The sequence below is a fragment of the Euprymna scolopes genome, chromosome 24 (assembly GCF_053919585.1).
Source record: "Euprymna scolopes isolate OS-2025 chromosome 24, ASM5391958v1, whole genome shotgun sequence".
In the NCBI taxonomy this organism is placed as follows: domain Eukaryota; kingdom Metazoa; phylum Mollusca; class Cephalopoda; order Sepiida; family Sepiolidae; genus Euprymna; species Euprymna scolopes.
In genome coordinates, this window is record NC_136505.1 from 55,077,747 (window position 1) to 55,090,613 (window position 12,867).

General features: G+C 31.0%; 1 protein-coding gene across 1 annotated transcript in view; it reads right to left on the reverse strand.

Moving 5' to 3' along the window:
- The window catches only part of LOC145246709 (tetratricopeptide repeat protein 21B-like), a 1,013,541-nt gene that overhangs the window by 726,912 nt on the left and 273,762 nt on the right, over positions 1–12,867 (reverse strand). The window contains exon 7 of the mRNA XM_080108443.1: positions 11,794–11,988. Coding sequence (XP_079964569.1) covers positions 11,794–11,988 — 195 coding nt within the window. The remainder of the gene's footprint in view (positions 1–11,793; positions 11,989–12,867) is intronic.

Here is a 12,867-nt window from a genome sequence, read left to right on the forward strand (position 1 = left end):
GATTAGTACAGTTAGAGGAGCAGGAAATAGAAAGGGAATTCCAAAGTCTAGCTGTCTGAGGGAAAAAACTATTAGAGTAGAAGGCTTTCCGGAATCTAGCAACCTCAACAATGAAGGGGTGGGATTTTACCGCTTGCAGATTAGTCGGGAGTATGTCAAGGACACAAGTGCTATGAGTTCATTGGAGCACATTCCATAAAAGTACTTGTAGAATAGGCATCAGGATTCAACATCATTGTGATGGACCAAGGTTGGAGTCTGGCTGATAGTGCAGGATCTATTTCATTTGAGAGTTTTTTTGGACCATGTCTAAGAGTGAGAGACCAGTGGTAAATGCACCAGTTCAGATGTGGTAATAAAAGTCCATGCATGAGCGAATTGTGACTTTGTAAAGATACAGGATACTTTCTGTCATGAGTAATTTTCTAACATGGTAGAGGGAGCCTACCTTCTTTGCCAGAGCCTTGGCAATGTCTTTAATGTACTTACTCCAATTCATGTTGCCTATGAATGCTAAGCAGAGGAGTTTGAATGATAAGCTCTCAGGTAGGATGTTTGTTTTGGGTTTTTTTAAATATTTTTTACCAAGAAATCACCACTTATCAAAGCCCAAAGGTCACTCAAGGTTTATGAATGTAAAGTGGTAGTATAGTAATCGTTAATGGTGTAGGTTAGGTAGAATTTGGATTATTTAAGCGGGCAGCTCAACAAGAACATATTTACATTGAACTTGAAGACAACCATATTGTAGTCGGCAGTTATCAAAAAGAAGCTTTATTCATGGAAGCTATGTTTAGTGTTATTTGACATGGCAGTTGGGTAGTGAGTTTTTTTTTATCGTTGTTAAAGGATAGAAGCTTAGTCTTAGCAGCACTTATGACTCCATTCCACTCTAGATTGAAGGTTGTTTTCTAAGGTTTATACCATTGCCTCGGATATGTGTGCATTCCTTTTCCCATCATGTCTATTATAAAGTGCAGTGTCACCAGAAAACATACCCATCTCAGACACAATTTTATCAAAGAGATCATTTATGAATATCCTGTTAAAACTTTTTTAACTACAACTTTATGCTCATACATTTCCCAACAGTATTACTGCATAAATGACCACAAGAGATTTAATAGGATTTTAGTTTGATATAGCTGATTCTATAGTCTACAATGGTAGCACTTTTCTTTTTTGGTGAGAGTTGAGTGTTGGAGTCAAGACATAGTATCATCTAATAACTGACCTAGAAATGTAAGTTTCCTACAATTTAGATTTGGTTCATTTGGATTTACGTCTCTATGAAATTAAAAAAAAAAAAAGAAAGAAAATATACCACACATATGTACACAGTTTGATGATGTATGCATGGAAGTAGAAAACTGGCCTATGAGGTTGGAGGACGTGTTGCATGAAAAGAAATTATATGGAAATGATATAATAAATAGGTAATTACTAGGACAATGATAACAGAATATGCTTATCATTGTTTTGACTCAAGTATATATCCAACACAGTTAATTAACCGAGGATCACATCACTCTATTATAAAAGCATATAAGATATCAACGGATATACACTCGAGAGTCCAAACAATGAAAAGAATATGCCCTAGTAATTACTCAGAGGAAGATTAAATTTGAATAGTATAAGAAGTGTGCAGAAGAGTAGACACCAGTTGTATGGCTTTGTTGAAAGAAAAAGTTTTGGTATTTGTAGAACAGTTAAGGTAGCAGGGTCAGCTTACAGGAGATGGGCAAGCAAAACATGGGAAGAAGTGATAAGGATCGACTTGAGAGAAAGAGTGTTAAATAAAAACATGGCCAGAGATAGGTTAGTTTCAAAGTCAATTTCTACAATCCATCAAACACTTGCTGGCATGTAAAACAGATGTTAAATTGATGATGATGATGATGATGATGATGAGCAGCATCATTCATTGATTAATTTTGAATGAATCAGATGATTATCATTGCCATTCATTTCCCTGATATCTTCCTAGTCAGAATTCTTTTTAGAAAGGCACTGGGTGATTACGAGAGGTACCACATGAAGTTTGCCAACATCCATAAGTGAAAGTGATGATGATGAACCCCATGAAAGTATGATACACACAAAAAATATATTTAGAAGGTAACTTAGACGACACAAAATATAAGAAAATCTTCAACTCCTACTTTCTATGATTAATAGAGTGATCGTAAAATTTAAGATAAAGAGTAAGCGGTAAACATACTGAATCCATCGAAAACCTTTTGACAAAAGTCTATGTCTTGAATAATCCTCGTTAGAAGCCCTCTGATATAGCAAGAAATGTTGATTCCAATCTGAGAACAGATACCAGATATTTTTACAAACAAGACTACAATGACAGAGCTGCAAAGAAGAAACCACTTTTTTTTATGGAATTTTGGAAGATTATAATTTTCTCCAACGAGTCACAATTTACTGTTTGAAAACAGTGATAGAATGTTAGTCTAGAGATTCTGTACTCAAGAGTTTGACAAAAAAAATTGCGGGCAATTGTGAAACATAGTGGCCATTCTGTTACAGTATTTTGACATGACTTTTGTTAAACAGGTTTCCAAATATTCAATAGTTTCAAATAGTAGAATGATAAAATATGAGTCCTTATTTACGGACTCTTACCACAGTGTTAAAACTGACGAGATTAGTTGGTAGATATGAATACTATAAAACAATTCTCAAATCAGAAACTACCTTCAAAAGCAGAACTTTTAAAAAATGATATGAAATCCTATAATATTGTAACAGAGCACACATGTATGCAAATATCAAATAGTGTGTGAAATGACGTCATGATAAGGAAAAAGAAAAACTATGAAAAGGCGAAAGAGCACGTTAGAGAAGACGATCACATTAGAGATGTAGGTGACATCATGGCTGTAATGAGAAGTTATGGGTCACAGGAGAATGAGGAAATAAATGTTGTGGTTACCAAAAAAAAAAAAGGGAGTCTAGTTATTACTTGTTTTATGTTCCTTTGCTACTGAGTCTACGTGTTGCATTTACATGTGTAAATGAGTATAAAGTTACAATATGATGTTTGTGAACTGAGCACTTTTCTAAAAGGGCCATTGCATTAAAAAAAAGGTTTGGTTGTTTTGTTTTATGGCATATCAGCCCAGTTCGGGTTATGTAATGCCGAATACAATAATTTTGGAAAAAAAAAAATTTATGCTTCAAGTTTTTTATATCTTCGAATATTTTTTCATGGTGTTTAGTTTGGTTGTTTTGTAGAGAAAAGATGTTTTTGTTCTTGGCTTTACAGAACATGATTGAGTTCGCAAAGGAAAATAAAAAAATAATAATATCAATGCTTGGTGCATTCAAGTCAGGAAGCCAATGTATTCAGACAGCTTGATCTGGTAGCACCAGAAAAAAAGACGTACATTAAATATTAATATATAAGCATTAGTGCTTTATTGTAATATTTTAATTAAATCATTAATATTCAAAATAAACATCTAAGTTTATGTGGGTGTCAATTTAATTCTGTCGTATGTGTGTGTATATATATATATAGTACCCTACCTATAAAAGAATGAATAGGTTTATGTAATCTATGAAACGGTAATAAAAAAAATCATACGGCCCATTAAAAGAGAGAGAGAGAGAGAGAGCTTTAATGAAAGAATTCTAATTACAAGAGTATGAGATCTCATTAATCAATTGTATGAAGGTGTGTGCGTGTATGTTCTCATTTTGTGTTTCTAAAAGTTGTTGATTGAGATAATAAAAAACAAACAAAAAACAAATAAAAACATAGGAAACGAACAGAAATTGCAAGCTGTGTTTGTAAAACATGAAAAGAAAAATAATCAATTTTCTCATTTTTCATAAATCAGTAATTAATGAAGGAAAAAAAAAAGAAAATATTTATTCTTAGAGATGTCCACACATCTATAAAAGGGGATCTGTCTGTCAGTCAGTCAATCAGCAAGTCAGTTAATCAGTGTCCAGATGAAGTTTGGAATAGCACTTTCATGATAGAATGCAATAATTGAAGAAAAGGAAGATTGATTTGGATGCTTTGATTTACAGCATATCATCCTTTTTCAGAATATTAAATGCGAAATCTGATCATTTTGGTAAAAGTTTTTATGTTCAAATTGTTTATATCTTCAAATATTTATTCATGGTGTTTGGTTTGGTTGTTTTGTTTTACAACATATCAACCCTTTTCAGATTCAGTTATTGTGGTAACAGTTTTTATAGTTCAAGTTTTTTTTTATATCTCCAAGTATTTATTCATGCTGGTTGGTTTGGTTGTTTTGTTGGGAAAATCGATGTGATCGGTTTTTGGCCAGAAATTTGGCGATTAAGGGGTCAAAGTTCAACGATTTGACCTTTGAGAACTCTACCAAACTCCTCCAACAATTTTGGGTCTACGTACTTGAAATTTTAGATATAGATTCCTTGGACATGGATATAACTTAATAACTTGATTTGAGCCCAAAACAATAAATTTTAAGGGGTCATAATAGGGGTCAAAGTTTTAAAAAAAATTGACCTCTGCAGTCTCTTCCAAATTACTCAGACAATTTCTGATCTAAATATTTGAAATTTTGCATAAAGGGTATTCAGAGATAGGGCAAGCTTTTTCATCAGTTTGGGTCGAATATTTTTAGTTACCAATATATAAATGTATGTATGTATGTCTGTTTGCATGTGTTCCTTAAACTTTCAATAGAGGCGACGGATTTTACCAAGATCAGTATCGTTTTAAAGTTCGACCTTTCAGACGACAAATATCGAAAAATTGGCTAAAAACATTAATATCTTCACCTTCAACTGGGCACTTTTCTACAGGGGGGGGGGTCGCTTTTTCCCCCGATATTTTTTAAAGTTATCCTCTCCTTTAGATTGTCTAGCCTTAATTTAAAAAAATGTCGCTTCCGATTTGGTGGTGGTCATAACAGCATAAACGTTAGGTTTTACCCCGTTCTTTTCCTCATTTGCAGTACGGGTTTGAGCCTGCCTTACTACTACCACTTTTTTTTTTTTTTGCTCAACATATACATCCAAACACCCGGGAAACGCCGGGCTGAAATGCTAGTATATATATATATATATATATATATATATATATATATATATATATATATACACTTGGTTTTTGTTGAAAAGAAAAAAAGAAATGAAGAATTCATTATTTGGATTATTTGAACTACTGTTCTCATCTCAAATGTTATTCATACAACGCGTCTTTCAATGTAACCTCTTGTAATGAAGTCCGGGAACCAACACGTTGTATACTTAGTCGCAAAAAAGACAAAGAATTGAAAAGAACTTCAATTCGCTTTTTTTATTGTACAACATATATTTCCTCATCCTCTTGTTACCACTGTGATGTCCTTTACATGATCATATTCTCAAGCGTCCTCCATGCCTTTCACATGAGTTTGAACATTATTCACACCTCTACATGATCTTAGACATTCTTCCCATGTCTACCTTGATTTTCATTTTTAAAGTCTTTATTTTTCACTGACAGTGACGTCATTTTGCATGCATCTGCATACGTACGTCCACACTATGTTACACTCTAACTTTCAGGTGTATCTTGTTGGAGATTACACCTATTGAAATGTTGTGCAAATAACTCGAGATGAGAACAGTAGTCCGAATAATCCAACTACTATGAATTATCAATCCTCATCTCAAAAATTAGGAAATATAACGAAGAACTATTTTAAAAAAAAAAAAAAAGAAAGGCTATGAAACATACAGAGTATCTCAAAATATATTTTGATGTCAATTTATATTTCAAAACATGTTTCATTTTGGAACACACTGTATTTATAAGGACATCAAATTTATTATTATAGATACAATTCTCTATCGATTATTATATTAAACTTAATATATAGTAGTGAGATCAAAACTAAAATTTTTACTTTGTTTGCATCGATTCTAGCAGATGGCACCCAATATCTATCTATTTACAATTATAGAAATGCAACTCTGTGTGTGTGTGTGCGTGTGGAAGTTCATTCCTTATAGACTCTGAAACGACAGAACAGATTTTCTTTAAAATTTACAGAACTTTAGTATATAAGTCTGGGAGTGATCTTAGTTAAGTTTTGCCTCAGAATACTCCAGATAATTACTGATAATCAAAACCATGATTTTAATTTATCTATCATCGGTAAGGCCATTTTTCCCATGTCGTCGTTTAGCAACAATGATAGAACAACAGGCCGTGAAAATTCTACTGTGGGTAAGTTGATAGCGTTCTTTTTTGTTTGTTTTTTTTTGCATGACGAGGTCTGTATGTTCAAACAAATTTCTTAATTTCTTGATTTTTTATTCATTAACTGCAAAGAATTTTATAAGACTTGAAAATTTACATGTTTGTTTGTTTTCTGCATGACGTGGTCTGTAGGTTCATACCCCCCTCCCCGCACGTAAATTTCTTAATGTCTTTTTTGTTTTTTTCGTTAACTGGAAAGAAGTTTGTATAAAATAATTTTATAAAAGAAACAGTAGAGTCTCTAGAATGCAATGTAGAATAACATATTTTGGACTAAATTACTGCATGGAGGCATGTGAAGCTTCCTCCCGGGCGATTTCACGGATTTCGATGACAATAAAAATATAGGAGTGTGAAATATTCGTTGATCATCATTCAATCCCGGGCAACGTCAGATCTTCCTGCTAGTTTTTATATAAGTAAGAGTAAAAACAAACTCTTTATACGTTAACATTTAGCGTTAACCACTTAAAATCACAATACCACATTCTTAACATTTTTTTTTGTTTTTGAAAAAAAAAAAAAAAAACTAAGCTAAATATCCATTTCTTAAACTGACTTTGAAAACATAAAATAGATTATCGTTCAGGTGAATTTGATTTTAATGTAAATATTTGTATTGACATCTTTGCTGTCATGATTACATAATTCGTAGTCTCTATCCCCTTCCAACCTTTTTTGGGTGTCTTCGTTTGTAATCGCTAACGTTTTAGAAATTTCAAATTAAGCTCCTCTTGTAACTTTATTCGTTTCATGCCTTTTACATGTTTTGCACTCATTTTTTCTTAAGTTACTTTATCAAGGATCGAATTCACAATCTCTAAGTATATATATATATATATATATATATATATATATCAGAGGCTAAGGAATGAGAGTGGAGAGTTGTATGTTTTGGTTTCGATTCTAGCTGATAGCACCCAAGTCATATATATATATATATATATATATATATATTAGTTTTGATCTCACTACTATATATTAGATTTAATATAATAATCGATAGAGAATTACCTCTATAATGATATGTAATCTGCATGAATTAAAATATAATATTTAAGTATATCTTACAACTGGAAAATGCCAGGCGACCTGCTAATATATATATATATATATATATATATATATATATAATTTTTTATTATAATAAGTCCGTATTTCTGTCTGTTTACAATGCCACCATAGCATATATATCTATATATCTATAAAAGTGATCGTGTCTGTGTGTCTGTGTACATTTTCCTACGCAATAACTGTCAATTTTCAGTCTACAGACTCGAAATTTGATATACAGAGTTCCTTACCTACCATCATTTTTTTTATTTTCTGCAATTGGCCAAATATATTTTAATAAATAGAACTAACGTTTTAACATTATAATTTATAAATAAAATGAATGTTTTAACGTTTTAATCAATTCATTGGAAGAATTTAAATGTTAAAAATAATTTCTTGCTGTAAAAAATAACCTAATTAAATATTCTCAAAATAAATTTAATGAATGTCACTTTAAAGTTGACGATGATGCGAGAATTGTATTTGTGACATTCAATTTCAAACATGCATTTTTGTCAGTCGATAACAAAATACAGGTGTAACGTGGCCGTTACATGTTAACATAAACCCACATGTTGCATTCAGAAACGAAGGAACAATAAAAAAGGAAAGAAATTTTTACTCAGCATGAAAGGCATTTATTCATAATACTTTCCAAAATAAAGCATTCTATCTTGTTTTAAAAGTCTCTTAGTTTGCCATGTAGTTAACAAAACCCTGCTGTCTCAATATATCCTCTCCTGTCCCTCACACCACCACGTGGCCACATGTCCATCTCATGCCAGCATATCTTGCCTGCCCTCTCATTATGTGGTGCCTTTTTTTCTCTTCATTTTTTATTTTCTTCTCTTTCTCATCTGTGACATCACCTTGCACACCAGCTTGGTCATTTGCATACGTCATGCGGCTGCTGCTACTGCTAAATATGCATCAGTGGCTATGTTACACAGGGTGGTAAAAAAAAAAAAAAAAAAAAAACACCTTGTTTTGTTTTTCATCCCAAAATTGTGTTCAAGAATTCTTTTTTCCATATTTTTCAGGTGATGTAAACAGCAAACATTAGAGATTCTTTTGACATCAATGTGGATTCAGGTAAACTTTTTCAAAAGTCATCTCTCTTTTTGATTGACTAGCCTAAATTTAAACCTACATCACTTCCTGTTTGGCGATGGGTGCAACAGCAGAGACGTCATGTTTTTTTTTCTTTTTCTTTTCCTCCTTTGTGGTACATGTTCGAGCCTGCCTGCTTGGCCAGTACCACTTTTTTTTTTTTTTGCTCAACACACACCTCCAAACACCCGGGCAACGCCGGGCACCCAGGCTAGTATCTAATAAAGCTTTCAGCAAAACTGAATTCTGAATCTCCAAACAGAAATTTAAAAAATCAACTTAGATTTCTGTATAAAATGAAGTTTTACTGAATGTTTTTGCTTTATTATAGTCAAGATAAATTTTTCATAAATATTAATTTGATGAATTCATAGAATTGGCAACATATATGAATAAATTAGATGTTGTTTTGAGGGAGATATTTAAAAAAAAAAATAATACAACTACATTATGAACAAAAGATATTTGTTTTTTTGAATTTTTCTAATTTATTAGATACTTCATTTTGATTGTATATGTACGTCCGTGTGTGTCTCGGGGATGCAGCACATTTAACAACCAAATATGAATTTTAGTTGATGAAAAATAATTCACACAGAAATCGATAAACAGATTCCATATATATATATATATATATATATATATATATATATTCTAGAAAGATATTAAAAGATATTAGATATGCACAAGAAAAATATTAAACTTTGTTATTTTATTTGTTTATTCAAATCAAGAATGATTTTAATAAATAAATAAAATAAATTTAAAACAATCTGTTTATTTTAGAAACGATCATATGCCAAATATTTTGTTGGTGTTAGCTTCCTGGAACTGATATAATGTCAGAATTTTGTTTATTTCAACTTTAATATACACTGTTATATAAAAGGAACTATGTGTGTGCCTATGAGTTCGTTTCCTGTGGACTCGGAAACGACTGGGCCGATTTCTTTTAAATTTCGCATGAAGGTACTTGATGTGTCTTTCCAAAAATCATATAAATTGATCAATTAATTTTATTTTTATAAAGAAAATCATTTTAAGCGATTAATGAAAATTCATAAATCTAGCAAGTTTGAATTATTGTTGAGTTATCCCCCTTTGTTTTGTTTTTTTTCTTTAGATTGTTTTCAAAATCATGGACAAGATGGCTGCTTTTCAATTACTCATAGAATTTTATTTCCTTATTTAAAAATATAACTACTTGATCAATTGATGTGATTTTTGGAATATGATATTTTCATTCTATCATGGCTATGTATATCATACAGATGTTTTTCTTTATCATTATTTATATAGGGGGACTTCTGGATAACAACCCGATATTCTCTTCTATTAACCAAAAAGGTAATCCTTACAATGAAAGTGGCATAACTCTAAGTCTGGAAACTTTCAATTGGAAGTTTGTACTACTTTTATAAATAATTAAATGTGTTCACTGTAAATGCATTGAGTCAATGTAAATACGTACGCAACTTACATCCAATCAGTTAGTCTCTCTACAGGCATCACTTATGTTATTAGGTTGAATTATTATTCTAGGTGTCATAACAATGTCTAAATAATTCTGCAATCTTTGCAATGATTGACAAATTGAAACAATATGATAACATTAAATATTGCATGAAGCATAATAACTCTGAAGACCCTCAAATTTCCTTGCGTTCACAAACGGACATTTTGATTGGTTGCATGCAATGATTTTATAACTAGAGATATACACATGTTAGTTTGTCGTACATATAATAAAATGTATTAACAAGATGCTTTTATTAAAGTGTTTCTGAAGGTGTGTGTGTGTGTGTGTGTTTATGGCTATAATACGTTGAGATGATGTTTATCAGATCACCAAAGTTAACCAATGTTGAGTGGCCATTTAAAAATATCATGTGCTGTAAAATCAGTTTTTTTTATATACTTTTTTATTTATTAATTATGATAATTTAATTTATGCAGATTTCATATTTATTATTATATGGCAGATCTTCTATTTATTATTATATTGTACCCAATATATAGTAATAATTACAAAAGAAAAGAAAAAAATGATTTGGGTGCCATCAGTTAGAATCGAAACCAAAACATTTAGTGTTCCAGCCTTAGTAATTACAGTTTGAGCTATTGTCAGACGGATAAGGAATAGTTAAAAATAAACCGATTTTAACATATAGATGAATATTTATGTATGCATACAAGAGCAATTTAACTCGACTTACGCCTGCCAAGTTCTTTTTTTTTTTTTAACCTCTTCGCAGATATTTTTACTGGTTAAAAACTCATAAAAAACGGTCCACAAAAAATGCAATCATTTGATCTGCCTCACACTACTCTGCGCTCATATGTCCTGGAGGAGATGCTCTTTGAAAAATGGTGACAGACATAGTGAGTTTTATAAATTAGATTAATTTCAGCCGCATTAAAACAAGAGAGAGGAATGAGTTGGGTAGAGGATAAAGAGAAGATTAAGAAAAAGGATAAAAACATTGGCAGAAAGACAAAAAGAGAAAGATAAATAGACAGCTGGAATGAGGAAGAGATAAAAGTATTGATGTAAAGAATTTAAATTTATTATAATTTATTTAGTTTTATATTGCCCCAGGAAATGCCAAGTAGCCTTAATATAAAATGAAACTTGTCTGCTTTTAACATTTTGCCAATCAAACACAGACTCAAAGCACACATTAATCAGTGTTGTTGTATTATTATTATTATTATTTATTTATTTATTTATTTATTTTTTATTTATTTATAGCTTGAATTAACTGTTCTGCATCATGGAATTATTCAGTTTTCAATCTAAAAACTAAACCCTAGCTTCTAAGAGTAATGAAGATAATTATTTTAAAATCTCCACTAAAAATAAAGTTCTTATATAAATATATATATATACATTGTTAATCAACATTCAAAAGCCAGGAGATGTATTTAATTGTTAATTAATCACTCATAATATTTTCTTCATATTTTTTATGAAGTATGTCTTATGACAACTGATTTCTTATTAAAATTTGTAAATTTACATCACGGTTCCATTTGATAGTGAAAAAAAATGTTAACTAAAAAAAATAAACTCAAATACACCCAATCTCTGTTATTGATAGACACTGTCTCAATTTGTAGTTAAATTGGGGTTTAAATAAATAAAAAAAAAAAACCTTACCAATAAATATTATTTATTTAGTGATAATTGTTTTTCTTCAAATAAAACATCTGCTGATTCAAAAAAAAAAAAGTAATTTTTCATTATTTTTGATAACATGTATTTTCGGTTTATGTTAAAAAGAAAAGTATCTAGATCATACGGCAGAGTCGTACTTTAACTCGTCTATAACATTTCAATATCATTATCCATGCCAGCTTACCTATAAGCAGTGTCTGTAGCTTGCTCCCAATCCTTCAGAGCCAACAGCAATTTAATTTTCTGCTCAAGTCCAGGTAAAAGTTCAGGAAAGGCAACAATCAACTGGTTGATGAATTCCAAAGCTTTCTTGAAGTTGTGTCGTACCATGAGGCAATGACATATCCCAAATGTTGCATCCATATCACAATTAGATGTCCTGCAATAACAGATAATAAACATAAAAAAAACTGGTATTAAATTAGGGATTCACATTAACATCTTTAAATCTTTGGATGGTGGGCTTAAACATAGCGAGTATAAAGAAGTATACATGGATTTACTTTCAGCAGCCACATTACTCTCGCTTCTCTTTTGTTCTTTAGTCCTTACATTCCATGAATGATGTTTCTGACAAAGGGGGGAAAATTGATATTTTCTGGATTGGAATCTATCCATATAACATTATTGGTCAGTTTTTGACTTTGAAGTGGTATTTTTTTTTTTTTTAGCTCTTTATATCAAGTGGCTTCATGCCTTGTCAGAAGAGATTTCTATTTAAAAAAAATAAATATAAAATAATAATAATAATAATAAAGCTCTGATCAAAGAGTAGTGGCTACTGGTTTCAAGAGGTTATCATATTAGGCATTATCTAGTTTATTGTCAGGCATCTCAGGTGCTCATATTTGTGAGAGAGTAAGGACTAGGGCTATGGCAAGAGAATATTCTTTTCAGTATTTTGACTCTCAAGTATATATCAGTTTATATCTTATATGCTTTTATATAGACTGATGTGGTTCTCAATTGATTAACTGTATCTAACTGTGTCGGATATATACTCGAGAGTCAAAACAATGATAAGAATATTCTCTTGTCATAGCCCTAGTGATGAAATGACTAAAAAAAAAGTATTTTATTTCTCATCTAGAATGTCCGTTTGGGGAGGTGAATTTTTCCCCTACATAAACAGCCATCCTTGTTTCTAACTTTATCCGTGTGGGGAGGCAAATAAAAGACAAATTAAAATGTTTTGATAGATTTAAATTCACATCTGGATTTTTTTTTTTTTTTTTTTTGAATTTAAAACAAATTTGGT